Below are 26,020 nucleotides of genomic sequence, written 5' to 3'. Positions count from 1 at the left end.
GCTCCTTTGCTGACAGGCCTGTGTTAGCCACACCCATGCACATGTGTGTTCTCAAACACAAGCTTCCAGATGACTAGAGCTCTCTCTTTTTGTTATCAGCATCACAGTTTATTGCTGAAAATATCAACTAAGACCATGGATGCTCTCATTCTGCTGCACACCTACCAATAATGTCTCCTTTTATCATTCAGTCTCATAAAACTTTCTTTTTTATGGTCCTATCAAGAAAAAACACACAGAATTTGGTTTTCTATGTAATCTGGACTGGAATCTCGAAGTTATTCTTTGTGACAAAGTAGCTTTTGCCCAAAGCTGGACAGAGGGGAGCTGTGGGAGATGTGAGCATCCCCCAAAAGTGTGTGTGTGTGTGTGTGTGTGTGTGTGTGTGTGTGAGAGAGAGAGAGAGAGAGAGAGAGAGAGAGAGAGAGACTGACTCTCATTTCAGTTTGCTCGGTTAACTCTGATTAATGAAGGCTTTGCTTAGTTGCCTTTTGGAAAGTGGGGTTTTCACTGAACTTTCAATGAATTCATCAATGCAAAGGGATTTACCTTTTTCCTGGTGAAGTTCTGGATGATATAATATCTGCAGAGATGTCATGCCCCTTTTAGATCCGGGGAAATGCTAAGCATGACCAGTGTTGCAGTGGAGTTCCTCTCGTGTTCTGACTGTGTGTTGAAGACCTGCGGGCACTGGGGAGGAAGCTGGTTCTCATTACAGATGAGACTTGTGCCAGGGGAAATTCTCCATTGCTTTGGTCATAGGGGTGTTCAAATTCAGGTCTGCCTTCTGCCTGCTTCCCGAGTCAGTTGATTCCACTTAGCTGACATTCATTGAGCACCTTTTATAAGGCAGGAACTGGCAAAGGCTGTGGGCTCAGCATCTTTTACTCCATGGGCTTGCACCATTGTGAGTGATTGAAAATCTCTTCATACCAATGCCTTACTCTTTTTTTTTTTTTAATATATTTTATTGATTTATTTTTACAGAGAGGAAGGGACAGGGATAGAGAGTTAGAAACATCAATGCGAGAAGATCATTAATCAGCTGCCTTCTGCACACTCCCTACTGGGGATGTGCCTGCAACTAAGGTACATGTCCTTGACTGGACTCAAACCTGTGACCCTTGAGTTTGCAGGCCAACACTCTATCCACTGAGCCAAACCAGTTAGGGCCAGATGCCTTACTCTTACTACAGTCAGAAGACTTTGGAGTCAGGATTGGATCTAGCTCTAAACCTGTGTAGAATGGTTTTGCTCAGAAAAAGTTGGACTTAAAGTTAGAATATTGTAAGTCAGTCAAGTTTCAGCCATTAAACCAGATATAAAGTCCTCAACTCGAAAAATAATTTTAAAACTTCATCTCATGCAGCTCTCCGTGGCTATATTCAGAGAAGCACAGTATAGATATGATTACCAATGCAAGTAAACACTGCAATTAGTAACCACAAAAGAGAGAAAATGTGGCCCCTCCTCAGGGGTCAGTCAGCCCAGTCCAGGTGGTCAGGACTCTCTTGGCATTGATGCCTCCTATGGGACAGATTGGCTGCCCAGCACCTGTGCAGGGAGCAGGCCAGCTCTGGGCTCTGGGGCACCAGCCCCAGCAGCATCTGCGGAATCGGCGACTGTGAGCCACTACGATGATGACTCTCTTCACATGTGCACTATAACTCCCTCCGTTTCTGGCTTTTCTTCTTGCAGGAACAGTCAACAAAAGCAATGTGGTGACAGCGAGTACCTCCATCCAGCTCCTGGATGAGCGGAAATCCCCCGTGGTGGCAGGTAAGCAGTGGATTTCAATGTGTGAATATAAAGCAAGTGAAGCATCCAGTTCTCTGGCCACTCAACTACTTCTGGGTGACAGAAAGTTGATTTTCAAAGGAAAAACAATTTTAAATCACTCCACGGTGTCATCTCCTCCAACCGAGGGTTCTGACAGCTGGTTATATGTGATGTCAACACAGGGCTTGTAATCATAAACCCTAAGACATTGTTGGCTGTGCGGAGGCTTTCCTGGCAGTAGGTCGCATGAGCATTTAAAGTAAGCGTACTTCCACATCCTTAGGATCACAGTGGGCATACGAGGAGATTGTGGGTTTGTTTGTGGCAAATACAAGCCAAAATATTCCCTTCTCCAGCTAGCCTGAGATTTCATCATCCTAATCCCCTGGAGGAATTAGAGTTAAATGTATCTGCAGGTGCTGCGTTTGAAAAAGCCAAGACATTTTATGATTAAGTCTTAAATTGTCAAAAAAAGAAAAAAAGAAAGAAAGAAAGAAAGAAAGAAAGAAAGAAAGAAAGAAAGAAAGAAAGAAAGAAAGAAAGAAGGAAGGAAGGAAGGAAGGAAGAGAGGAAGGAAGGAAGAACGAAACGGAGGGAGGGAGGGGAGGAGGGAGGGAGGAGGGGAGAGGGAGGGAGGAAGGAAGGAAGGAGAAGGAAGGAAGGAAGAAGGAAGGAAGGAAGGAAAGGAGAAGAGGAAGGGAAGGAAGGAAGGAAGGGAGGGAAGGAGGGAGGGAAGGAAGGAGGGAGGGAAGGAAGGAGGGAGGGAGGAGAAAGAAAGAAAGAAAGAAAGAAAGAAAGAAAGAAAGAAAGAAAGAAAGAAAGAAAGAAAGAAAGAAAGAAAGAAAGAAAGAAAGAAAGAAAGGGAGAGAGAAAGAGAGAAAGAGTGAAAAAGAAAAACCCTGTATCTGGCTTTTTCCATCTCTCTCACTCTCAAGGTAGGTATGTCAGTAGGTATCTGTGGCTGGCTGCGGCTTTCCACAAGCCCTCCTTGGAGAACAGCTGCTGAGAAAAATGACACATCATCTATTGTTGATAAATCATTGTTGAATCCATCGGTTGATGGATGGGTGAAACCTTCCAAGCATCATCCTGACATTGGCTAGATATACCAAAGGGAGTCAATAGTTTGGAAGGTGACTATGAACATCAACTTCTGTGTCTTCCCAAAGGATTGTGGGAAGGACTGCAAACAGAGCAGGCATGTGTGAAGTGGTTGTTCTTTGGCTGGGAAACACTGGGTTTTCTCCCCCCACTGTGTTTCCGGCTTAGCCTATGCATCATGATTATATTAGCAGGCATTGAAAGATTTGGGGACAGTTGCTTTGATGTTAATGGATTGTTAGGCATAGCAAGGCAGACAGTCTTATGTATCTGACCTGTAGCTCATCTCAAACAAGGCAGACCTTTAACTAATCAGCCAGGAGATAAGGACTCTGAGGATTCACGGATGCTGTCTTCAAAATCTGTCACTTAGTATCTCATGTTCCTTGAGAAAAGTAGGAGACAGGATCATTATTTTAACTCAGCAATATTTACTTGTGCTTAAAGAAGGGCAGACTTGCCAACCTCCAGGCTGAACCAGGTGTGTTATCTCCCGCAGCCAGTGCCACATACAACACCTGTCAGTGACATGGTCTGACCTAGGTTGTCTGTCTATCTGTCTGAAATTTCTTTTAAAAATCCTTTCCTTGGTTTTCTCACTCAGTCATCACAAAGAATGCTCTGTGTTGACCCTAAGGTGACTGTACCCATCCAAGCCACTTCTGTCCAAGTTCGTAAACTATGCCCAAAAAGTTTCTAAAAACCTTGCATTTCCTAAATGTCTGTGTGGCTGAGTAAGGATGAAACACGAACTTGGCCTGGGCATGGCACATCCAGTCTGGAGAAGAACGTGACTTCTCCAGGTTTGCTGATCTGCTGTTGAGATTCACACCTGGCCGGAGGCCACAGGCAGGGTTGGCCCACCTTGAGTGGGTGGAAAACACATCCTCCTGCTGATTGCTTCACAGTTAAGTGTCAACTGAGCGAAAGATAAGTGTCCCCATTTTCAAAAGATAATTCCAGAACAAGATAAAGACACAAGGTTATCTGAGGAACTGTGTTTAGTTCTTACCTTTTAAAAAAGGTGATTATTAGTAATCTTCCCTCTTATAGTGTGTTTGGTAAACATGAGATAAAACAGAATTGCTCGGTTTGATCTTGAAGGCCGCCACGGATGCAGCACCATGAAGGCAATGACCTCAGGGGGACCTTTCTGTCTCCACAGGCAGAGGGGCCCGGCCGGCCAGCACTCACCCAAGTTTCACCGACTCTGACTCACCCATCATGTCACTGTGTGATTAGGTTCTGTCACTTTCTTCTGCGTGTTTTCCTCAAATCAAGTAGACATTGTTTACCACTCTCAAAATAAAAAGGGCTTTTTAATTGGGGAAGAAGCCTTGTTTTGGCAGGTGAACGTGGCATCTGTGAGCAGGCTTGTCCCCCACCAGCAGATGGGATACAGCCAACTGGCAGTCATCTGGGGTTTCCATGAAGCCCTTGCGTTAAGTTGAAATTTATCTGAAAAGGAAGGTGAACAGTTTTGCAAATAATTATCAAGGACTCCTTTGAAAGGCCTGGATGGCTCCCATATCCCATTGGGCATTCTCAGGCATGCTGGCTACATGTGTCTATTTGGAGTAGAAAGAGATTCTTGTTTTGTTTTGTTTTATTCTCCTTTTTATTTTTTCTTGTTTTCATTTTTAAACAAAAACATTTAGATACTCATCTGTCAATGACATCTTTGAAGAAAAGGCAGTCAAACCGGGCAGGATTCCATTTCTATGTCAGCCCCGGTGCATAAATGGGCTCCATCCATCTTCTTGGCCTATATGACATTGCTTACAGTCCTTCTCTTGAGGAATCTGCCAGCTCCCCAGCTGCCACTAATATGCTGAATTCTCTTAATTGCTTTCCCACTGCAAAGGGAGACGTGGTCGGACTTTCGCTTTGACCTACCAAGTCTCTGTGGCCCAGGAACCTTTGGTGTGTGTCAGGCCCCTAACCCATTTTTCTGTTGTTCCCAAATGATTTTAAGCTGGATAGAGCTTATAATTCCTATAAGGCCCACATGGATTTGTCATTCACTCTATAACTTGCTAAATGTGTAGTCTTGGGTCTCTGAAGTTCAATCTAAAATAAGATAGAAATCTTTGCCTTGCTCACCTTGCTCTGGGTTGACTTGGGGATAAAATGAGAAACTGAACAAGAAAATACCTGACTATGAAGATGTATACAAATGTAAGGATTTGGGGTAACCCATTTTTTATCTATATATACACAGCATATCTATTGATTCATTGATTTATTCAATAAATATTTTTGGAATTCTTGATTTTACCAGGCACTCTAGATATAAATAAATTGTAACCAGGCCCTGTAAATGACATACCCTTCTTTGCCCCAGAGACTAAAATACGCTATCTTTTTAAGCCATGTCTACACAGGGCAAATGAATTGAAAAACTAACCAATGATCTAAAAGGTTGTAGATGTCAAAGACTTTGTTCCTTTCATCATGTGGCCCTCGCTGCATAACCCAATGGTATCTGAAGCATAGCAGACCAATCCTTGGTAGGAAGTCTATTAATTGAATTGAGCTTGTAGCAACTATTCTGCTCTTACTTAGTTATTATGAATTGAGTTCCATAAATTACCTAGATAATGGTGTTAATTCTCCACTTCACTCAATGGAGAGACTGGGCCCTAGTGACAGTCTAGGCTCTGCTTCCTCCATGCTCAGATGGAAATGACCTGGAGAAAAAAGGAAATGTGGGGGGATGGGGGAGACTTAGCCAGGTTGGAGGTCTGACTGTGCAGGGAACTGCCTCCCCTTCCTGAAGTGCTTGTCTGACCTCACTATTCTCCTTCTAGACCTTCCTTCTGACAAATGCAACATACCCAGTCTTAGTCTTTGTTATCAGAATGCTGGATTTTTAAAATAATAGATAATAAATGTCTAATTATTTGCAGGTGCTTTACAATGTAAATTTTAACATATAAAAATCTCAAATCTCTTCTAAAAATGTTCCAGTTTGATTTCCTAAACAAATTGTAAACTCTCCAAAGGTAAGGACTGACCCCATCAACTTGTAACTCACAGTGCTAAGTACAAGGGCTCATGTGTAGTGGATTTGTCAAAAACATTGGCTGAACAAATGCCTCTGGAAGAGGGGACTCATTTTTACCTGCTGAATGTAGGCACATAACCTTGTGACATTTACTCTCCAGCCAATGGAACAGAGCCCAGGACTATTAGTCACTGGGGCCCAGTCTTTCCATTGAGAGTGGAAAATTAATACCATTATCTGGGTAATTTATGGAACTCAACTCAAAAATAACTAAGAAAGGCACTCAGCAGTCAAAACACCAATCCTCATCATGGTGATATGATATAGTCCAACCTGGGTATTTTAAGGAATAAAAAAACCCACAAAACTGTTTATTAATAATGACAATTATGTTAACCCAGTAGTTACCTCTGCATTAGCAGATGTCTTTTCTGAGGTCCAAGCATAAAACATGATGCTTAAAACAGCTTATCTCATTAGCATCAGAGAGATATCATAGTATTAGAGGCATTTACTTTTTTAATGAAAATTTTAAAAACAGATTTATTAAGATTTAATTTGCATGCCACCTCTTTACCTGTTTTAAGTATAACACTCAATTGAGTAAGGGTAATGTTTCTGACCTGCCAGTCTGTTCTTTTGCAAGAAATACAGACCACATTAGATATACTAATTCATTCATTGAGGGAAATTTGAAAAAGTGAGTATTGTGGTCTCATTTGCATAATTCTAGGCAGTGTGATAAAGATAAATGCTTGGTGATAGGACAAAAGATTCCGTTTTAGCCAGCTAAATAGGACAGAGATTGATTAACATCTCTGATAATTAGCTATTGTCAGCTATGACTTGTTTAAATTGACTGTACTAACATGGACCCTTATTTAGAACTGGATACATAATATTGGCAAAATGGTATGGGCAAACATTCAGCTTGACACCATTTCTTTGGTGGGGTTTTACATATTTGGTATACACAAGTTAATTAATACGTTAGGATCATGTATCCAGTGTGCATGGATAAACCTCTACTAGTACTTAGTTAGATCTGAGCAAAAGGGGTCTTTTGTCTTGGCAGAAATTAATACTTATTGATGAAACGAGTAGTTCTTAACCAGGAGCAATTTGCCCTGCAGGAGACATTTGACAACATCTAGACACATTTTTTATTGTTCCAACTGGTTAGGAAGGATGCTGCTGGCATCTAGTGGGTTGAGGTCTGAGTGCTATTGAGCATCCTACAAAGCACAGGACAGCCTCCCACAACAGAGAACTATCTCATCCAAAGTGTCAGTAGGTGCAAGATTGAGAAATGCTGTATAGGTGGACAGTCAAACTCCAATTCCTGCCTTCATATTCAGTGGTTTCCTTTAATTTACAGAAAGATCTTGTTTCATTTCTTCATTTTACAGAAAGATCTTGTTTCATTTCTTCATTTTGTAATTCAGTCATTCAGTAAACACACATCTAGCACCTACTGTGAACCTAGTGTTGGGGATACACCTATAAACAAGCACCCCAGGGAACACTGTGGACTATGGGGGGACTGTTGGTTATATGAGAGGGCACTATTGCCATCCCATTTCCAGAGGCTGAGGTAACAGTTGTCCCAAGAACCATGCCACCCAAATGCTGCAACACTGAGTTCGATCCAGGGCTGCCAATGGAGAGCTTCCATTTGTATGGGATATGGATAAATATTGCATGAATGGAGGAAAGGAGAGAAAGGGAATTTCCGATAATGGTAAAATCTTTATAAAAAACAGATTAGGATAAAGAGATGAAGTGTGTTCAGCAGTGGCAAAGGCAGGATGCAAGCTCACATTCACACATACCCCTGTCTGGGTGTTCGGCAGAGACAATGTCCCTCCAGATTATGAGTAAGGGCTCAGGGAAGGGATCCGTAAGGAGGTGACATGAGCAGAGTCCTGAAATGATGAGACGCAGCCTTTATGCACAGATCGTGGGAAGAGCATTCCAGGCAAAGGGATCAGACTTCTCCAAGAATCTTGAACAAGATCCTTCATACATGTCGTGTCTGTGTTCCAGGTGGGTACTCCGAGACACAAATGAGTCTCAGGTTTGGGGACTACTTACTAGGATCTAAAAGCAGGGCTGATGGGCAGATGGCAGGTGACCTGGGTAGGTGGGGAACACAAGGCATATCTTTGCTCTAAATGTCAACTATGAGATGGGGGTTTTATGTATTTGGCATTTCTTTGATTAAGCTAACAAATGGGTGCAATGCAGGGGCAGAAGGAGGTCTAAGCCAGCAGGACTGACAACAGCAATCTTCATGGACCAGGATGAGTGATGCAGCTCCCAATTATGCTGTTTTACAAATCTGTAGCTAGAATTTGAATTCTAGTTGACCATGTAGATCTGCTGCTCCACACACCACCGTAGTCAGGGTCAGGAGCACAGCGAGGATTACTGCTCCAGGAATAGAAATAGTCCAGAGTGCTGAGAAACTGGATCCTCCATGCACCCTCTCCAGGGCACTCACTCCAAAGAGTCACCATCCTTTTATAATCATGAGTCAAAGGCTCAACAAGCCCTTCCCCGAAAGATCATCAGCAGAATTTTAGGGTAACAGTTCCTCATTCCTGCCTTGTGTGTTCTATATGGGCAAGTTAAGACCCCTCTTATTGAGGTCACAGTGAGATTTGAACATTAAAATTACTGGGAACAGAGAGGATTTAGAAGTGACCACAGGGCCATTGCTCCCTCTTGTTCTGGGCCTGAGTTCAGGTTTGAAAAATGAGGTTGAGCCGAAACCATTTTGGCTCAGTGGATAGAGCATCGGTCTGCAGACTGAAGGGTACCAGGTTCGATTCCGGTCAAGGGCATGTACATCCAGATTGGGGGTTGTGCAGGAGGCAGCTGGTCGATGTCTCTCTCTCATCGATGTTTCTAGCTCTCTATCCTTCTCCCTTCCTCTCTGTAAAAAATCAATAACATATATAAAAAGAAAAAGAAAAATGAGATTGATTGTGCTTTGTTTGGATTTCTAACAGCCTGGTATTAAAGATGGATATTTGTTTCATGATTAACCAATAATGGGATATTTCTTACACTCAGATTTGGTCTGGATTTAGGGAGCCCCTGTAGTTGCTGGTGAGAGGTGAGAGATACAAATGTTCATTATATAAGTAAAACTTTTACACATATGAAGTATTTGGTTAGTGCTCCTAGTTGAGTGCTCAAGAATGGTTCGTTGATTTTGTAAATGACATTTTATTGAAAGAAAGTCATGCCTGCATTGTCTATAGGCACCTTCCTGCTGAAATGGCAGAGCTGGGTAGTTGGATAGACTATGTGGACTCCAAAGCCCAAAATATTTAGAACCTGGCTCTTGACAGCAAAGCGCTTGCCAATCCTGCTTTAGATGAGAATACATAACAGTCCATAAAAACATAAAACGCTGACATGTTCGCTTCTTTCACCATCTTTCTCTCTTACAAAGTGAAGTGGGTATTTTAATCAGAGGCCATGTAAGTAGATGTTGAAGACAGAGCTTCATGTATCCGATGCTGTCCATCAGTGGTGCCTACTGTTTTTGTATATGTGGTTACACAGAAATCCCAATCTAAGATCCTGAGCTTTCTAAAAATACATGCTCTCATTGTCAGTCAAGACAGTGATTTACTTAATCTTCGCTCCAGTTTATAAACCTCTGAACAGTGTAATCAGCATAATGCTTGGTAGAACATTGGAAATGCCCTCACATGCTTTAGTGGAAAACAGCTTCTGGATTTTTTTTTTTTTTTTTTTTCTAACAGGGCTCATGAGAGATTTGGGGGCTGATTTAGCTGCCTCTATCCAGGCAAATCTCCTAGTGACCTTGTTGGGATTTTGATCTCAGTTAAGATTGGAGTATATGTGGCTCATGCTAAGTGAAAGGCCATAAAGGATAAGTGAGCTGGCGTGCATTTCCCTCCCGGGAAGGAGGGACAGCATGAGCAGTCTGCACCAGGAGCATAATCGTGTCAACAGTCTGTGAGTAGATTCCCTTGCTCACAGAAATGCTCTGGCCAGTCTGTGCTGGGAGAGGGACAGCTGATCAAATGCTTTCTATTCCCTTGGCCTCCCAAAGTTTGCATTCACCGAGAATCCCTGGGTTCTCCTCTGGGTGAAATGATCTGCATGAGGTCAGGATTAGTGTCTGCATGTCATTTCTACTTCAAGGTCAAATTAAATGTGACCAGGCTCAGGCACATTGGAGTGTACAGTTGTCTTTAAAAATGAAAAAAAAGGAATTTCAGAATGAAAATGTAGTGCATGGACATTTTATAAGCTTTTACTTTATTAGCCTTCTTCCTCCATCTTCCAGATGTTTTGCAGATATATCCAGGTTTTTAAGCCAGAATTACTTTTTTATCATGTTAGTTTATTTGTATTATGTATTTGTCACTCTTTTATACTAAATGACTTTTCCCCTTCCTGTCTCCCATTCTCTCTGGAACCCGCTCCAATCAGGTTTCATCCACAGTGGAACGTTTCTCATCAAGGGTAACAATAGCTTCCACATAACCGAATCCAAAATTGAACTTTCTATATTGGTTTTTCTTGGCCTGTCAGCAGCTCTTGGCCATGTTGGCCATGCTCTCCTTGAGGTATTGCCTACCTGGCTGCTTACCTCTCCTAGGTCTCCTTTGATGGTTCCTCATCTCCCTAATTGTTAATGCTTGAGGGCCCATTCATGGCATTTAAATGACAAGCCAGAGCTCTCTAACTTGACTCTTTTTGAACTACTCAACAGCTTCACTCCTTCTCAGATAGGCCTATCAAATGCAATAGAGTCCAAGCTGAAGTCCCAGTTCCACTTACACCCTCACCTCTGCTCTTCCTCCGCAGTCTTGCTGATCTAGGTAATTCTAGTTATCTAATCATTCATAAGTCCACAGACCGTGGAGTCATTTTTTAAGATTTATTTGGGTAGCATTGAATATGCTCAAAAGTAGACATAAACATAAAAAGAAACTCCATGTGTTTTTACCCAGTTGCAGGAGCTTTCAACCTTATGGCCATTGTGCCCTTCAAACCCCAGTATACTCCCACACCTCCCCATATTAGTTTAAATCAAATCTTGGTCATTAAATCATTCATCCATAAACATACCAGTATACATATTTAAAGGATAAGAACTTTGTGTTTTAATATAGCAATACCACTTACCACATCTAAAATAATAATTTCTAATTACCTATTTCTTAGTCAGTGTTGAGATTTATAATTGTCCCAAAAGTATCATTTTCAGTGTTTCACTTTGTTTACATCAGTATATTAAAGTGCCCAGAGAGTTTGGCCTTAGGAAGGTCGTATCTGAATGCCTATTCCACTACTTATTACTTACTAGTGCTTTGAATAAGTGACCCAAATTCAATAGTTGTATTTCTTCATCTATTATCTGGCAGCAAAGTGCCCTCATGTTTTGGTCAATAAGAGGCTTAGAAAAAATAACAGTAATACACTTGGAAACCAGCACAAAATTGTGTACTTGTCAGTTTTTATGGTGGTACAATTATAGTACTTCATCCAAACAGTTAATATAATACTGTCATAGACTTGACATTGTGGTTCACACAGAATGAATAAAGAATGGCGGGGACTGAGTTGAACCATCCATACTAACTCCATGCTCCTACAACTGTATTTACCAGGCCTGTGATTAATTATCTGTGTGACTTTGGGAAACTTTCTTTCCTTTTCCATGCTTTTATTATCCTATATAATAAAAGCCTAATATGCAAATCGACCAAAGATGGAAGGACCAGTCACCGTGACGCACACTGACCACCAGGGGACAGACGCTCAATGCAGGAGCTGCCCCCAGCCAGCAGGAGATGGGGCCAGCAAACAGGCAGCGCCAGGCTGGCCAAGGCAGGTGCCAGTGGAGACCCTAATTGACCTTCTAGTCTCCCCACAGATCAGCCTTGATCATTGACCAAGCCGAGGGACCCTACTCATGCACGAATTTTGTGCACCAGGCCTCTAATTTATAAAATAAGAACATCGGGGTAGCAAGTAGGTTTAATCTGATATGTGGACTTCAATTAGTCAGTAGAGGATACCTATAAAATAGTTTTAAAAGGATTCTGAAGCCTTGGCGAGGCTCGGTAGATATGCATTCTATCATCTACTAGCAATGTCTGAAATTGGTAGGGAGGTTAGTCATAGCTATCCAAAAATTTGCCAGATGTAGACTAAATGCTTTCAACAGACCTTCCTAATTCCCAATCATCTGATCTTTTCTTTGAGTCTGATTTATGGACCTTTGTAATTGGGTGACATCTTATTCATCAAAATGAACATTCAATGTTGTCAGAGTGAACAATAGGTATGGATAGTGAAGGAAACTGGTGGATTATGAAGCTGCTTTTTTGAATGGGATGGGGTTTTCTTTGAGACCTCAATGCAATTTGGGCATTAAAAAAATAATAAAGCGCCGGGACTGGTTTGGCTCAGTGGATAGAGCGTCAGCCTGCGGACTGAGAGGTCCCGGGTTCGATTCCGGTCAAGGGCATTACCTTGGTTGCGGGCACATCCCCAGTAGGGGGTGTGCAAAAGGCAGCTGGTCGATGTTTCTCTCTCATTGAAGTTTCCAGCTCTCTGTCCCTCTCAATTCCTCTCTGTGTAAAATCAATAAAATATATTAAAAAAATAATAATAAAGCATTTCATTAGGAGGGAAAACAGTCTAGTTCCCTGAAGTTGCACATTACAGCCCAGTCATGCCCTGTGGGGTTAGAATATCATTTGCTGGTAGGTTTCTGTCTAATAGCATTAAGCAATGGACACACTGGTAGGTTTGACCAGACTGGAAACATTTATTTACTGATCTATAACAGAACATTATAGCTTTCTAACACATAATTGTATTAATGTGTGCTCCATATCAATTCTTTTATATGGATTTAGCCACTTCCTTTGATATTTAGGAGTTAAGACAAGAGTGACTAATTTCTGGGATAACTTGGTTAACTCAAGTAATGAGATTTGATCTTCATGAATCTTTAAGAGATGCTGTGAATCACTTTTCTGTCTTTTATTTTTGTAAGGAAAGAGAAAATCTCCATTTGCCCATTGGCATTTTATCATTGTAAGCATAAGATTCTGCCTGCAGGGACAGGGACCTTTGCCTTAATTTTGAAAGCTTTTTCGGGATAGATTTGATACTTGGTCTCCTTTCTCCACAATCTCCATGACAGGGTGCATTCTTTATACTCCCTCCTGTTGGCCTCAGTTCAGAGAGCTACAAGCATCCTTGGGTCCTGCTCTTACGAATCTGTGATTTCTGGCAAAGCAAAAATTGCCAGTCTATAATCACACTGTTCCACGAAATATGGTGAAAAAATTCTATTGTAGATGGTTTTCTCAGAAACAGTCAACACTCTATGTGCTTTTTGTTCACAGCGTATCCTCAGCAAGACTCTTGATGGAAGGCCATTTTTATAGGGGAATCTATGAATATGACAAGACAGTGGCAATAAACAGCTGAAAGTAATCTGTGAGGCGTTTGCAAATTACCCCTCATGCACTGTAGTGGTTGCAAAAGATAATTTGTGGTTCTCGCAGAATACCCTGCAAATTGGGTCTTTCATCTGCGATGTTTTTTACGGTTGAAACATTTCATTTCTCATATTAACAAATGATAACTCTGCATTTGTTAATCTAAACAATTTGATTTATATTTTTCTGTGCTGAGAAGCTGTTGACATTTCAGGGTAAGTAATTATTTTCATTGCCAACTGCCGTTTGTGGTGATGCGTAGGCAAAAGATATAAATCAGAATGTACGTATGCACCATTTTAATCATTTTTCTTAAAGACTGTTTATAAAGCAGGGATCTGTTTGCCTGAGTTATCATCTGTACTTAGAAATCTAAGAGGACACGGGTGTTGACGAATGAAGGATCTAGCCACAGTCAGGGTTTTCTGTGGTGTATTGGATGCTCTCCATGTGATTACTGTGGAGAGGGGACAGGCCTGCCTGCAGTGTCACCAAACCTCTGGCAGAGCCCTGAGCACTGACAGTATGAAATCACAGCAGCGAGAGGAAATGGATTATTGGCCTCAGTAGATCTCAGCTTATGTAATATCTGTTCAAGTATCTCCCAGGGTGGTTGCCAGTATTCCATGACAGATGCTCGAGAGAACGCCTCACACTATGCCTGGTACATAGTGCAAGCTCTGGAAACATTTGGTGAAATGGGGACGACATGAAAAAGGATCATCTAAGTTTCCTTCCTCGTACTGCTTTCTCGTCCAAGGACTCGCACTCCAGGGCAAGAGAAAGGAAGATTTTTTTTTCACCACATCCTTCAACCGGATGTTCAGCCTTGCCAACTGAGCCAGAAGGAGGCACCAGGACTGGGATGGAACAGCTGGCTTTCTCTGGGGTCTCTTTTTGATCTTAAAATCCATGCTAATTTCTCAATCCAAACATATCCAGATTTATTTTAATATTCAGGAAAATTAACATCAAAGTTTATACTTTCCCCCCCCAGAAAAATCATTTAGCAAAATTGCTCCTTCGAAAAGATGGTCCATCATTAGCTTGTGTGTGTGCGTGAAGCCTACACTAGCTGTGGAGCACTGTGGGCAGGGGTAGGTAGATGGCCTCTGTGATGGTTAGGGGCAGGTTAGTGTGTGTCCTGCAGGGTAGGCTGTGGTAGGTTCATCATCTGCTTTCCTCAGCTCCTTATGCTGCTGGGTAGAGGTCTGGCCACATCAGACAAGTCACTGCGCCTGCATGTTCAGACCTCCCATTCACATTTCAGGTCAGGGAATGAACTACTGATTTAAGACTCAAACCAGTTTTTCCATGGCCTGAAGGAGTGTATGTGGAGCCAGTACCCTGAATGGCAAATGTATTTTGTCCTTTGAACCAACTTCAATTGATTAGTTCTGGTTGCCTACAGTGCTGTCTTAAGAAGGCATCTGTAGTGCATAGAGGCTCAGCTGGGAAGAGTGCTGGGATTGATTAGCAATGTCTGTCAAGGTCTCTGAAGGGATAGCTTGCTCTCTAGTTGCTATTGTGTGCTTTTGATGTGTCTTTCACTCTTCGGTGTAAAGTGATTTATTTAATACTAACAGGTGACTAAGTATGAGACGGGCCATCAGGAGAGAGAGCAGGTAGGTTCCACTTTAAGAAAACCTGGCATGAGAAAATGCAAATTTACAAAATGCATAAATCTGGAGCTCATTATTGTCATTACAGAAAGATTCCATGAAAGGTTCCTTTAAATAGCGAGCTCCCCTACTGCATTAAAACGATGATTCAATTTACAGAAATTCACTTTGCATGCAACTCTCCAGGACCGTGTCTGTGCAGCAAAGCAAGCCCCACCTGATTGTTTTAAACCACGGCCTACATGCTGTTCAGGGTGGCTGCTGCCACATAGCTCCAGTCTCTTGATAATTCCCACTCTCTTCAGACTTCCTTCTTCCTTCCTCTTCCAGAGTGTTGAGTAGACAATCTGGGTGGTGGTCAATAGCTGCTGGCTTCCACCACGCCACGGCTGCGATTCATTAGCGGGTAAACTGATTGCTCCGCGAGTGTTTACGCGTGGGTGTGGCTGCCCAAGTCTGCGCACTCCTGCACTCTGGTGTGGATGCAGATACTCTCAAGCCCTTCCCTCGCTCCCAGCCCACCCTAAATTCATTCCTGCTGTGAGTTACCAATGGAAGGTTCCCCTCGCCTGGTGGATATGGCCTCTCCATGGGATGTGCCCCGGATTCCAGCTCCCCGTGTTCTTTGTGTTTGTTTATATGTTATTTACCCTCACATCTAAAACCTTCCCCAGGCCCTGGGCCCGGGTCCCATTACGCAGACATGAAACCCTCTTCTTCCTCTGTGGCCTAGAGAGCCCCAAATGGTTTTCTAATTTAGAAAATTAAGTATAATCTGACTCTTGTGGCAGGCTACGAAATTCCGGACCAACAGACGCTCCCATTAAATATGTAACATACACAACATCTGAAAGTATCACCGATCTAGCATGAACTTGAATTATAGAGGCATTCGGTGCCCCTTGGGTAAGCTCCCCAGCCTCTTCCCAGGCGCTCACAATCGGGCAGCTTTCCAATGGACCGTAAAGCTCCGAGGAATGCTGACTGGCACACGTGTTTGCCTTTCCGTGCTCTGTAAAAGCAACTTCATGGACCAAAGAGGACCTGAAAGAGATGGTAGCCCCCGTTCCTCTGTGCACGGCCTTCTCCCACACAGAATAAGTCTAAGAAACTTCTCAGGCACAGAACACAAGTATCATCTCTAGTTCATGTACAGTATTTAAAACTTGAAAATCTCAACATAAATTTCTCCTCCGAAATATTTTTTTAAAGACACATCCTTTGTGTTTTCTTTTGGAAAAAGCAAAACGGGGCCGGAACAGTGGACATATCAGCCCTCCTCAGAGACTATCTTCTGGCCTAAAGTGACTATTCCTATTCGAGACGAAAGCACTCAAGCTGGTGGGTTGTCAAGCAGCTCTTTTTCTTCCGTCTTCGCAGGCTCGATGGTTTGAGCCACAGGTGCCTCCCGATAATGAGCCGTGATGGCCGCATAGGTGCAGCCATAGATGGTGGCCACCAGCATCATGAGACACAGGATCCCGCACAAAACCCCAGCGATGATGACCGTGACCAAGGCGCGACGCAGATTGGCGGGCCTGGGCTTGGGTTTGAGCTCACAGTCGGACGGGTCTTGCTCCTCCACACTGTGGCTCTTAGGAGGCCTCAGGACAGCCTGCTGGGCAGGACTCAGCGGCTGCCCTGGCCAGGACTCCAGATCTGCAGAGGGAGAAAGGCAGGGCTGGTACAGCTCGTGCGGGATTTTAAGGAGGTCCTTTCCCTTCCAAGTATCTGGTGACGCACAGATGACACTGTCCATGACTCCCCCTTAAAAAAAAAAAAAAAAAAAAAAAAAAAAAAAAAAAAAAAAAAAAAAGCAAAGGATGATAACAGAGCCTGACACAATTGATTAGTTCTGAATTCCAAAGCCTCAACCTGTGAAAATTTCGGCAGATGGAATTTATAAAGCATCTTTTCTCTCCCCTCCTCCTCCTCCCCGCCTCCCGAAGTCAAAGAACCTAACAACTACATTTTATGATTTTAGGATTTTTAAATTGGCCAAATGTTAAAAAAGTCACACTAAATTGGCAATTATGTCTGACCAAGAATTCATTAAAAGCCAGGTCACCTTTGCCTTATAAAACGCCGAAGGCAAAGCAATGCGAAGCTGACAAGAAGGGGCACCGGAGGCCAACCTGAGGGCGCTCACGCCCCTAACGAAGCCCTCTGCACAACCAAACCGATTGTACCAACTCCCACTGGACATCTTAAAAAACAAAACAAAACAAAAAAAACCTCCTTTGTTGTGATGTTATGTGTTAATTACAAAGACCCTATGTGTCTGGCAACACTCTTCCATGTTGCCAAATGGGAGGTCATGGTCTTTGAGTGTTTTGCATATCTGAAGATTTGGTAATTACATTAGTTAAATGTAATCATGGGATTAAGGGTAATGAACATGTCTCTTCCTTGCTTTGAAACATTTAGACCTGGGTGTACTGAACTTTCCAGTGGCTTTTAGATTCAGTTTCTATTATCTGTAAGGTGACTGATTTCCTGAGATAAGTAGACCACGTGCCTAGTAATTCTTTTCTAGAAAGAGCAATGGGCTAACAGGTTCCTTCCGGCCAAGCTTGATCACCAATTTAGTATGTGACCTCAGGCGAATCAACTTCTCTGACTGCAGCTTTTGCCATGAAAATATCTATTTGTATCCAACTTGATCGTTTATGAATCACTGATAGGTTAGTCCTCACAACTCTGCTACAATGGTCATTCTTGTCCAAGGTCACCCAGGTCATAAGGGGACAGAACATCCAAACCCAGCTCACTTCCTTAATCCCAGATTTCCCCACTATACTCTGTTTCTGCTTCCTTCCTTCTCTCTATTTCCTCCTTCCTGGCGTGTCCCAAGGTCAGCGGAGTTACACAATGACCCTCAGTAAAGCCTTTCTTTGCTGGGACTGAGTCCCACCCCCATAACCAGTGACTCGGTTCCCCTGGCTGCCCTGAACTCTTCTGTTCCTCCCCCATGGATGGCTGTGAAGCCTGATACCACTCTCAGCCAAGGGAGACCACAGGTTCTTTGTGCATGCCACAGGTGAACTCTGAAATAACTCCGGAAAGTCACACGCAGGAGGCAGTCACTTCAGTAGGAATCAAACCTTCCCTTTCATGGCACTGCAGTGACTGGGGAATGCCTTCTCTCACATCATTCTATTTGAGCCTTATAAGCCGAGTCCTATGTGGCCCCATTAGTAGACGGGGACATTCTGCAATTCAAGGGTTATCTGGCCCAGGTCACATCGGGGTTAGAAGCTTTGACAAAATTCACCCCACACCTCTTTTGCTACCGCTACTTGAAACTGAATCTGAACCTGCTAGCCTCCTGGCCGCCCCCCTGGCTTCATCAGTAACCCCCTGAGCCAAGAGCCCCAACTCTAAAGTAAACAGGTGTCAGAGGAATGTCCTCCTTTCTGAGCGGATATGCAGGTGGTGAGGAAATACACACACTAGAGCCCTGGACATGCCTGGAAGGCAGGGGTTGTGGCCACCAAGAGCCCCATGGCCTCCTGTGCACCTGTGTCCTCAGCCCAGATTCACGTCCCAGCCTTCCACCCAGGAGGCATGTCTGCTGACAGCTTGAGAGTCCCACACCCTCTAGACTCATGGAAGCTGACAAGGCAAGAAGCTCCAGCTTGCCAAGCACTTGTTATTCCCCATCTGGCCACTGGTAGCTCTTAACCACTGTCTTGAAAGAAATTTGATTTAAATCTTGAGTCTGATCATCAATTAGCTGTGCAGTTAATTCTAAGAAAAATATTTGACCATTCTGTGCTCTGCCTGCTCATCTGGAAAGTGGAAGGGGGAAATAATGAAATTCACCCCATAAGACTGCTCTGAAGACTAACATATATCAAGTTGAATAACCTATATCAAGTATTTAGCACAATACCTAGCCCAGAATAAATGTTTAATACAGACAGCTATTAGCATAAAAGTGATTTGTTACTTATGAATGGAGAGGGAGGAATACTAATGACAAAATCTATGCACATGTTTTTGTGGGGAAGACATTATTAAGTATTCACCACAGCATGTGTTTTGGCTGAGACCCACAGGATGATGAAGTTTCCCCACCCTCTGTGGTCAGGTTGGGGCCGTGTGACTGAGTTCTAGCCACTGGAACCAGCGAATGTCACTTCTAGGCCCCCAAACCCCTGCTTAATTCTCCAAGCATTTTGTTCCCATTTGGTGTTAACCTTAGCGGCCACGTGGTCAAGTTGGAAATGTCGAAAGCTGGAAGGGGCTTAAGTCCCTGAAGGACTTAAGCACCAATCCCAGCTCCTCCCCCAACTCCCTGGGACTCACACGAATGTCTTCTATCCTGTGCATCACTGAGATGGGTGTCAATCAATCAGCCTGTTCTGACTAACACTGCTAGGGTTTGTGTCTATATATGCTTCTTTTGTAAAGAAGGTCTTGACCAGTGTACCTAGCCCTTCGTTTTACCTTTATTCATTAAATCAATAAGTCAGATTGTCTCCTACATTTAGCATCTATTTGGAGGGGGGTGGGCAGTTTCCTAGTTATTTTGGGTCCCCCAGATCTTGTGACCCCCAAATCCATTCCACCTTCTACAGAAGGGCTGTTGTCTGTGCCAGGTACCTCTGCCATGAGGGGGTGTTGAACTGAGTCACGGAATCAGGATCAGAATAGGTCTCAGGAGCTCCTGGCTCAGCACTGTCAGTTTCACCTGGTGACCTGAGAGCTGGTGCATGGCTGTCCAATGCTCATGAGCAAGTTTGTGGCAGAGCATCCCTCCCTCCCACGTTCCTTCTAGTGTCCTGAACCTAGGAACTATCTTCTTTCTTTGTCAAGAAATATTCTTCTTTGATAAAAACTATCTTTTTTATGGCTGTTTGGCTCATGTTTACCATGAAGTCTAAAACACAATAGCTGAAGCAACTTCACCTCTAGATGTAAGAAAGATTTTTACCACTGTATGTAGTCCCTGTTGTAGGTCAACTCTAAGATTAGCTGCTTAGTGATAAGCTGTTTGCTTCTACATTGTTGAGAGGGAGTCTCAACTCGACATTGTGTACTTGAACTCATGGTGAGCTCTAACCTGCTTCCTTCTGTCCTCTTAGCTGCTACACCATCCAACTTGGCTAAGTCCCTAATTCACATCCGTAGTTCTGCTCTCTTCCTGTATCAGAGAGGCTTAAATGTACATCCACCAATGCAACAGCTTCCTTGGACATGAAATGTGCATCTCAAACTTGATCTTCCCCCAACTCAGGTGTTATTTATTCTCTCTCACACACACTCACCCACTTCCTCCTTTCCCATTCCCCAGTCTGCCCCTTATAAACTATTGACATCCTATATCTGGTTATTCCTGCAGGACAAAAATTTGAATTTTCCCTGATTATTCTCCTTCATCTTCCAGTCCAACCTGTTAGCAATTTCTGTCAGTTCAGTATTTCAAATGTCTCCCAACATTGATTACTTCTCACCAGCCTGGTCTGGCCCACCTCCACCTCTTCCCAGGATGTCTGATTACGTCCCCCTCATTCCCCTGTTTCTTCTCTGGTAGCTTTCAGTCAGCTCTCCCTAGAGTCCACAGAGTGACCTTTTAAATTGTAATCAGATCACATTGTTCCTCTAAGTAAAATTCAGGAGATTTTTATCTCGCCTAAAATAAAATACAAAGGCCTCTGCCTACTCTTCTGGTTCCTACATGATGGCCCCTGAGTACTTGTGTTATCTTATCTCTGTCTTCTCTCTCACTCCCTTCCTCTCCTCCAAGCACTCTTTCATCCTTAGTCAAACCAAGCTCACTCCCAGTCAAGCCCTCTGCACTGCTTCTCTCCTCCACTTAGCTCACAGCTCCTGCCTCCTGAGCAGGTTCTGCTGGCCCATGTCTCCTCCTTGGAGAGGCCTTCCCTGGCCTTCCTAACTAAAGTGGAACTCCATCCCATCCCTCCCTCCCCTTCCCCTGCCTCAGTTTCCCTAGCACTAACTGCTTTCTGAACATGGATATTTGATATCTTATTTACCATCTGTTTCTACCACCAGGTCATAAACTCTGTGATAATAGGGATTTTCTTGTTCACTTGCCTTTTCTTGGTGCTTAGAAAAATGCCAGGCATATAAGAGGCACTCAAATATAAGGATGAATAAATGAACCACTGTGGTATAGAGGGAGGACCTAAGGCCAAGACTCAATTCCATTCACTCTTTTCTCTTCTGAGCTTCCAGTTTGTCATCTTGGGCAAGTTGTTGAGCCTCCCTGGGCTTCTGTTTCCCATTGGTTACAAGCTAGTATTGACCAATTTTTCTCTAAAGGGCCAATAGCAAATATGGTAAGCTTTGCTGTATATATCCTATCAAAACTATTCAAGTTTGCCCTTAGACTAGAGTGCAAAACAGCCACAAAGAATAAATAACAAATGGGTGTGGTGTGTTTCTTTACCAAAAGTCTTTCTTTACCAAAACGGGGGAGGGCTGGATTTGGCCCTCGGGCTGTTGCTTGCGGACCCCTGGGGGATTTCCAGATCCCCTCATCTTTAATATTCTAGGGTTGCTTGCTTTGGTTTTGACATCTAGTTAAAGAAATAGTCACTTTAGAGAGGGGCCCTGTTGCACCCAACTTCAGTAACTGGTACTTGCTAACCAGAGGGACCGCCTTCGGGAGGATGTGTAGCTGCCGGTGGGTGGAGGCAGACACAGGGGGGATGTCCCAGGGACAGATACCAGGCCACGGGCGGATCACATTTGAAAACTGAATGTGATTCCAGTTTGGAGGTCAGCAGTTATTCAGATGGAGACCAAATTTCCCTCCTTTTTAAGGGCCCCCAGTTTCCTGATAAATCATTTAATGCTGTTGTCACTCAAAAAGTGGAAAGTTATCTCCATGAACCGGATTTGTAAAATGACTTAAAAAACCTGAATGTAAACCTCTTTTAGTGACTCATGTCTCTGCCACACTGTTACATGACACCGATGAGGACAAAGCTTCTACGGGCCCCTCGTGCACCCCACAAGGTTCTCTCTAATACAGAGAACAGATGAGGTTTACCCCAGGCGAGTGACCCACAGCTGGGCTTTCCAAACAGATGTTACTCACCTTTATAGAGAAATTTCTCCAGCCAGAGTTTGAGACCCAGCAAGTGGCAATTGCATTTCCAGAGGTTGTCCTTGAGAAAGAGAAGCTTCAGGCTGGACATGGACTCTAGGAGCACCCGATCCAGCTGCTGAAGCTGGTTTTGTTGGACGGCGAACAGGGTTAGGTTCTCCCAGCGCTCACCCAAGGCGGCTGGAAGGTGGTTGATGTTGTTGGATGACACATCCAGCTCCCTCAACTGAGGGAGGGAATGGAAAAGTCCGCTTTCCAAGGAATGTAGGGAGTTCTGGGTCAGGTTTAAGACCCGCAAGTGCTGAAGTCCATGGAAAGCTCCAGGGGCCAGAATGGAAAGCGAATTGTTGCCCAAGTTCAAGGTCATGAGCTGTGGCACTGACCTGAATGCAGAAGCAGAGAGCTGGTGTATCTGGTTATCTTGTAAATGCAGCGTGAGAGTCTGAGGAGGCAGATCGGGAGGGATTTCAGCCAGACCCCGGCAGCTGCAGTCTACAGAATTCAAGGTCGGTTGACAATGGCACTTCTCAGGGCATCCACAAGCCACCCGGAGCAGGAAAACCACACTGGAGAGCAGGAGCAGCTCACCTAGGGCAAACAGAAACTCCCTACATCTGCTGTCCAGTGTGGTAGCCACTGGCTGTATATGGCCACTGAGCTCTGCAAGGTGACAACGGTAGCCCAGGAACTGAATTCTTATTTGCATTTAATTTTAATTAATCTAAATGTGACTAGTCACATGGTGCCAATGGGTAGCACATTGGATAGGACAGGTCTAACATGTTCCTACAGACTGGCTGGTGTGGCTCAGTGATTGAGTTCCGACCTAGGAACTAGGAGGTTATGATTTGATTTCCAGTAGCAGGTGTGCAGGAGACAGCTGATCTATGATTCTCTATAATTAATGTTTCTATTTCTCTCTTTATCTCCTTTTCTCTCTGAAGGTTGTTCTGGCCTTATGGTCGCTCGTATGACAAGCGACCATAAGGCCAGAACAACCAAAATGACAGGTTGCTTTGACTTGAACTGCGGCTCTGATCACTTACCACACTCCCATCTCCCACAGCCCCTCCCACCAGCCAGTCAGGCCCCAATTGGCCCCAATCAGCGTGGGCTGGCTGGACCCCACCCAGCCAGAATATGCATACCCCTCTTAACCTTTACATTCGGTTCTACTATTATCCCCATTTTGAAGGTGAGGCACCTGAGGCAAAGACAATAGCTTCAAGAACAGCTTCGAATCACCGCTCAAGGTCACACATATAAGTAATAGAGTCATGATTTGAACCCAAGCACTCTGCTTACAGAGCCTGTCAGGGTTCTTACCTGCTGTGCTTTGTTGCCTGTCAAATACTTATACACATACACGCACAAACACACACACAAAAGCATATACATAATACTGTTTTTTTTATATAGTGGTTTATAATAACCTACGTAAATATAATCAGCAGCAGGTTTCATTCTGCATTTTACTCTAGTCACTCAAAAGTTATCTATTCATATGGATACACAGAGCGCTAATTCATTTCTTTTAACTGCTATACAATATTCCATGGTGGGACCATGTCTTTTACCATTTATTTCCTCCCTTACTGATGAGCATTTGAGTCATTGACTTTTTCCCTCGTTAGAAATTATGCTGCAAAGAGCACTTACGCACAGAGCTCCCTGCCTGTGAGGAATGTGGCCGTGAAAAAATGTGGAAGAGGGTCTCGGGAATCAATCAGAAAGTTCAGAGGATGGGAGCTTTCTAAGTACTGCCTGATTCTTCTCCAGAGTAGCTGTATCATCCCTTCTTTTCTGCTGAGATTTGAATTTCAAAATAGGGCAAATATCTGACAAGGACACTTTGTTCAATTGGTACAGGAATTCACAAGGCCACGCAATTATATTGAAAACTCAAAATAATTACCTCCTCATAAAAAGTGGTCTTGAAAGAGGTTTGTTTGTTTGTTTGGGGCCTGAACTATGGAAAATAAAGCCTGGCTGTCAAATGCCTTGCATCCCGTCCCTTGAATTCTCTCCGGATGTGAGCAGTGCTTTGGGGCAAAGGAAAGGTGTCTGGGGAGGTTCTGCTCAGTGTAGTTGAGCTCAGGGGATGCAGGACATCATGGCCTCTTCCCTCTTCCAAAATAAAAAAGAGCAAAGCCCTCATTTTTCCTTTCTAATTCTTACAAATAACCTAAATGATTCCTTTCAAAGCCAAACATCTTTCCATCCAAGATTAGTCAACAATCTGCACTTTGGCTGTGGGTCTCAGGCATTAACTGGCTGTAGGAAACCAAATCTTCATCAAGAGAACACATTTTCCCCAAAACCCACTGATCTATTAATGAAAGGCTTATATTTCCAAAATTGCAGCCAGTTAGTTCATTCTTTCTTTTGTCCCACTCCACCCACCTATGGACCCCAACTTGAAGCATGGTGTTTTGTATGAAATGGCGATTGGCATGGCATCTGCATGTCTGATCATGGCTGGGCACATTCATCCCCATGCCTGCCTCTGACCCAATGTGGCAAGCACACATTCTCCCTCAGAGACATTTGTTTGCTCTGTTTGGTCTCTAGAGACAGACAACATGAAACTAGGTTTCCCACCGACACCTTTTTGAGGGGATCCCATGCCTCCCCAGGGGACTTCTCTGAGGGGTGAGGGGATGGACACAGCATGGCTCACCTTTCATGACTGCAGGCGTCCTATGTTGACCTGCAGCCCTTCTATTAATTAGCAGATCCACATGCCAACTCGCAGTCCAGCTTTTCATTCGCTTTTCCCGCTGCCTGCTTGTGCTTTCTTCAATGCAGAGACAGTTGTGGCTTTCAGGAGACCCTTATTCAAGCAGTCCTCTGCCCGTCTCCATCTGGCGGGGATTGTTTTCCATTACGGGGTCTTTTGACTACGACCCTCTTCTTTCTGAAAGTGTCGACCTCCCCGCGATCATCCCTGCCCGTCCCATTCAGATGACAAGCCACAGAAAGAACATTTGTCAACTCGGCGAACAGCTGTAGCATTCAAACATGACCCCGATGGCTGGGGCTTTTTGATTAGTTAATCTGCTTGAAGTCCAGGCCACCAAAATAAAACCGCCTGCTTAATCCGGTCGTGGTTTCTGAATGCTGTTGACTTAGTAACTGTGCTGTGTCAACCCTTGGCGGGTTGGGGGGACGCTCACCGTGGATCCTCGAGCTGGGGGTCTGGCAACAGAGCCAGCAGAGTGTGTAATATGAGGACAAATTGGCCTGCTGGAGGCTGACACGGTTTCCACAGTGTGCTTGTTTGGTCATCGGAGGCTTATTCAGCCAACATCCGTGGGGATTAGCTGTGTTGACAGGGCCTTGATGCCCTGAAATTCATAGCCACGGTTCCCTTTCGTGCACATCCCAGTCTATTCTCCCTGGTGCCACAAATACTTTTCAGCTGCCTCTCTGCCTGCTCTCCGCCTCCCCCTCCGACCGCCTCCACCCCCATTCAATTGACCTTTTGGTTCATGTGACTTTGGAAATACTTCTCAATCTTTCCACGTTTCCCTGACTTTTCACCTATAAAGCAATAAAACCGCCCCTGTGAGCTTCAGGGGGGTCAATGAACTGTGACTGTTGTCTAATGGAAGCTGTTGGGAACTTTCCCACTGGGGACCGGAACATTTCTTTGAATGTGCAAATCCCCTGACATTTGCCAGGGTGGAGATGGCCCAAGCTGCCCTTCAACATGCTGGAATGCTCTGTGAGGCACGGTGACTAGTTGGAATGGTGAAAACGTGCTTTTCTTGGGGTGGCATGGCCTCAGCCAGTGTCATGGGGCTGCAGAGTGTGGGCTTTGGAGTCAGATGAGTCTGGATTTGAATTTGGTTTCATCATTCATCAGCTCTATGTCTCTGGGCAAGTGACTTGTGCACCAGGAGCCCCGCAGCCTCATCTG

At 44.0% G+C, this 26,020-nt stretch overlaps 2 protein-coding genes across 4 annotated transcripts in view; one reads left to right on the top strand and one right to left on the bottom strand.

Moving 5' to 3' along the window:
• CACNA2D3 (calcium voltage-gated channel auxiliary subunit alpha2delta 3) overlaps positions 1-26,020 on the top strand; it is a 773,665-nt gene that overhangs the window by 615,617 nt on the left and 132,028 nt on the right. For all 3 annotated transcript variants that reach the window (XR_004986777.2, XM_036430835.2, XM_036430833.2), the window contains one exon: positions 1,699-1,779. Coding sequence is in view for 2 of the 3 variants with exons in the window: in XM_036430835.2 (XP_036286728.1) it covers positions 1,699-1,779 (81 nt within the window). In the remaining variant the exon portion in view is untranslated. The remainder of the gene's footprint in view (positions 1-1,698; positions 1,780-26,020) is intronic.
• Positions 16,188-25,463, bottom strand: LRTM1 (leucine rich repeats and transmembrane domains 1). Its single transcript, XM_036430836.2, has 3 exons — positions 24,779-25,463; positions 22,090-22,686; positions 16,188-16,784 (listed from the first exon to the last, which is right to left on the bottom strand). The coding sequence occupies exons 1-3, from the start codon at positions 24,864-24,866 to the stop codon at positions 16,351-16,353; spliced, it is 1,119 nt and encodes a 372-aa protein (XP_036286729.1). The 5' UTR covers positions 24,867-25,463; the 3' UTR covers positions 16,188-16,350.

This window comes from Pipistrellus kuhlii, unplaced genomic scaffold (assembly GCF_014108245.1).
Source record: "Pipistrellus kuhlii isolate mPipKuh1 unplaced genomic scaffold, mPipKuh1.p scaffold_m20_p_11, whole genome shotgun sequence".
Classification (NCBI taxonomy): domain Eukaryota; kingdom Metazoa; phylum Chordata; class Mammalia; order Chiroptera; family Vespertilionidae; genus Pipistrellus; species Pipistrellus kuhlii.
This window is presented reverse-complemented; position numbering and strand designations above follow the sequence as displayed.

Bases quoted from the DNA above. Each gene is read 5' to 3' on its own strand.
- LRTM1 (XM_036430836.2), bottom strand. From the start codon at position 24,866: ATGAAAAGCTGGACTGCGAGTTGGCATGTGGATCTGCTAATTAATAGA. The intron at 22,687-24,778 runs GTGAGCCATGCT...TGTTTGCCCTAG, and splicing joins GACGCCTGCAGTCATGAAAG to GTGAGCTGCTCCTGCTCTCC. The intron at 16,785-22,089 runs GTGAGTAACATC...TTTTTTTTTAAG, and splicing joins GGAGAAATTTCTCTATAAAG to GGGGAGTCATGGACAGTGTC.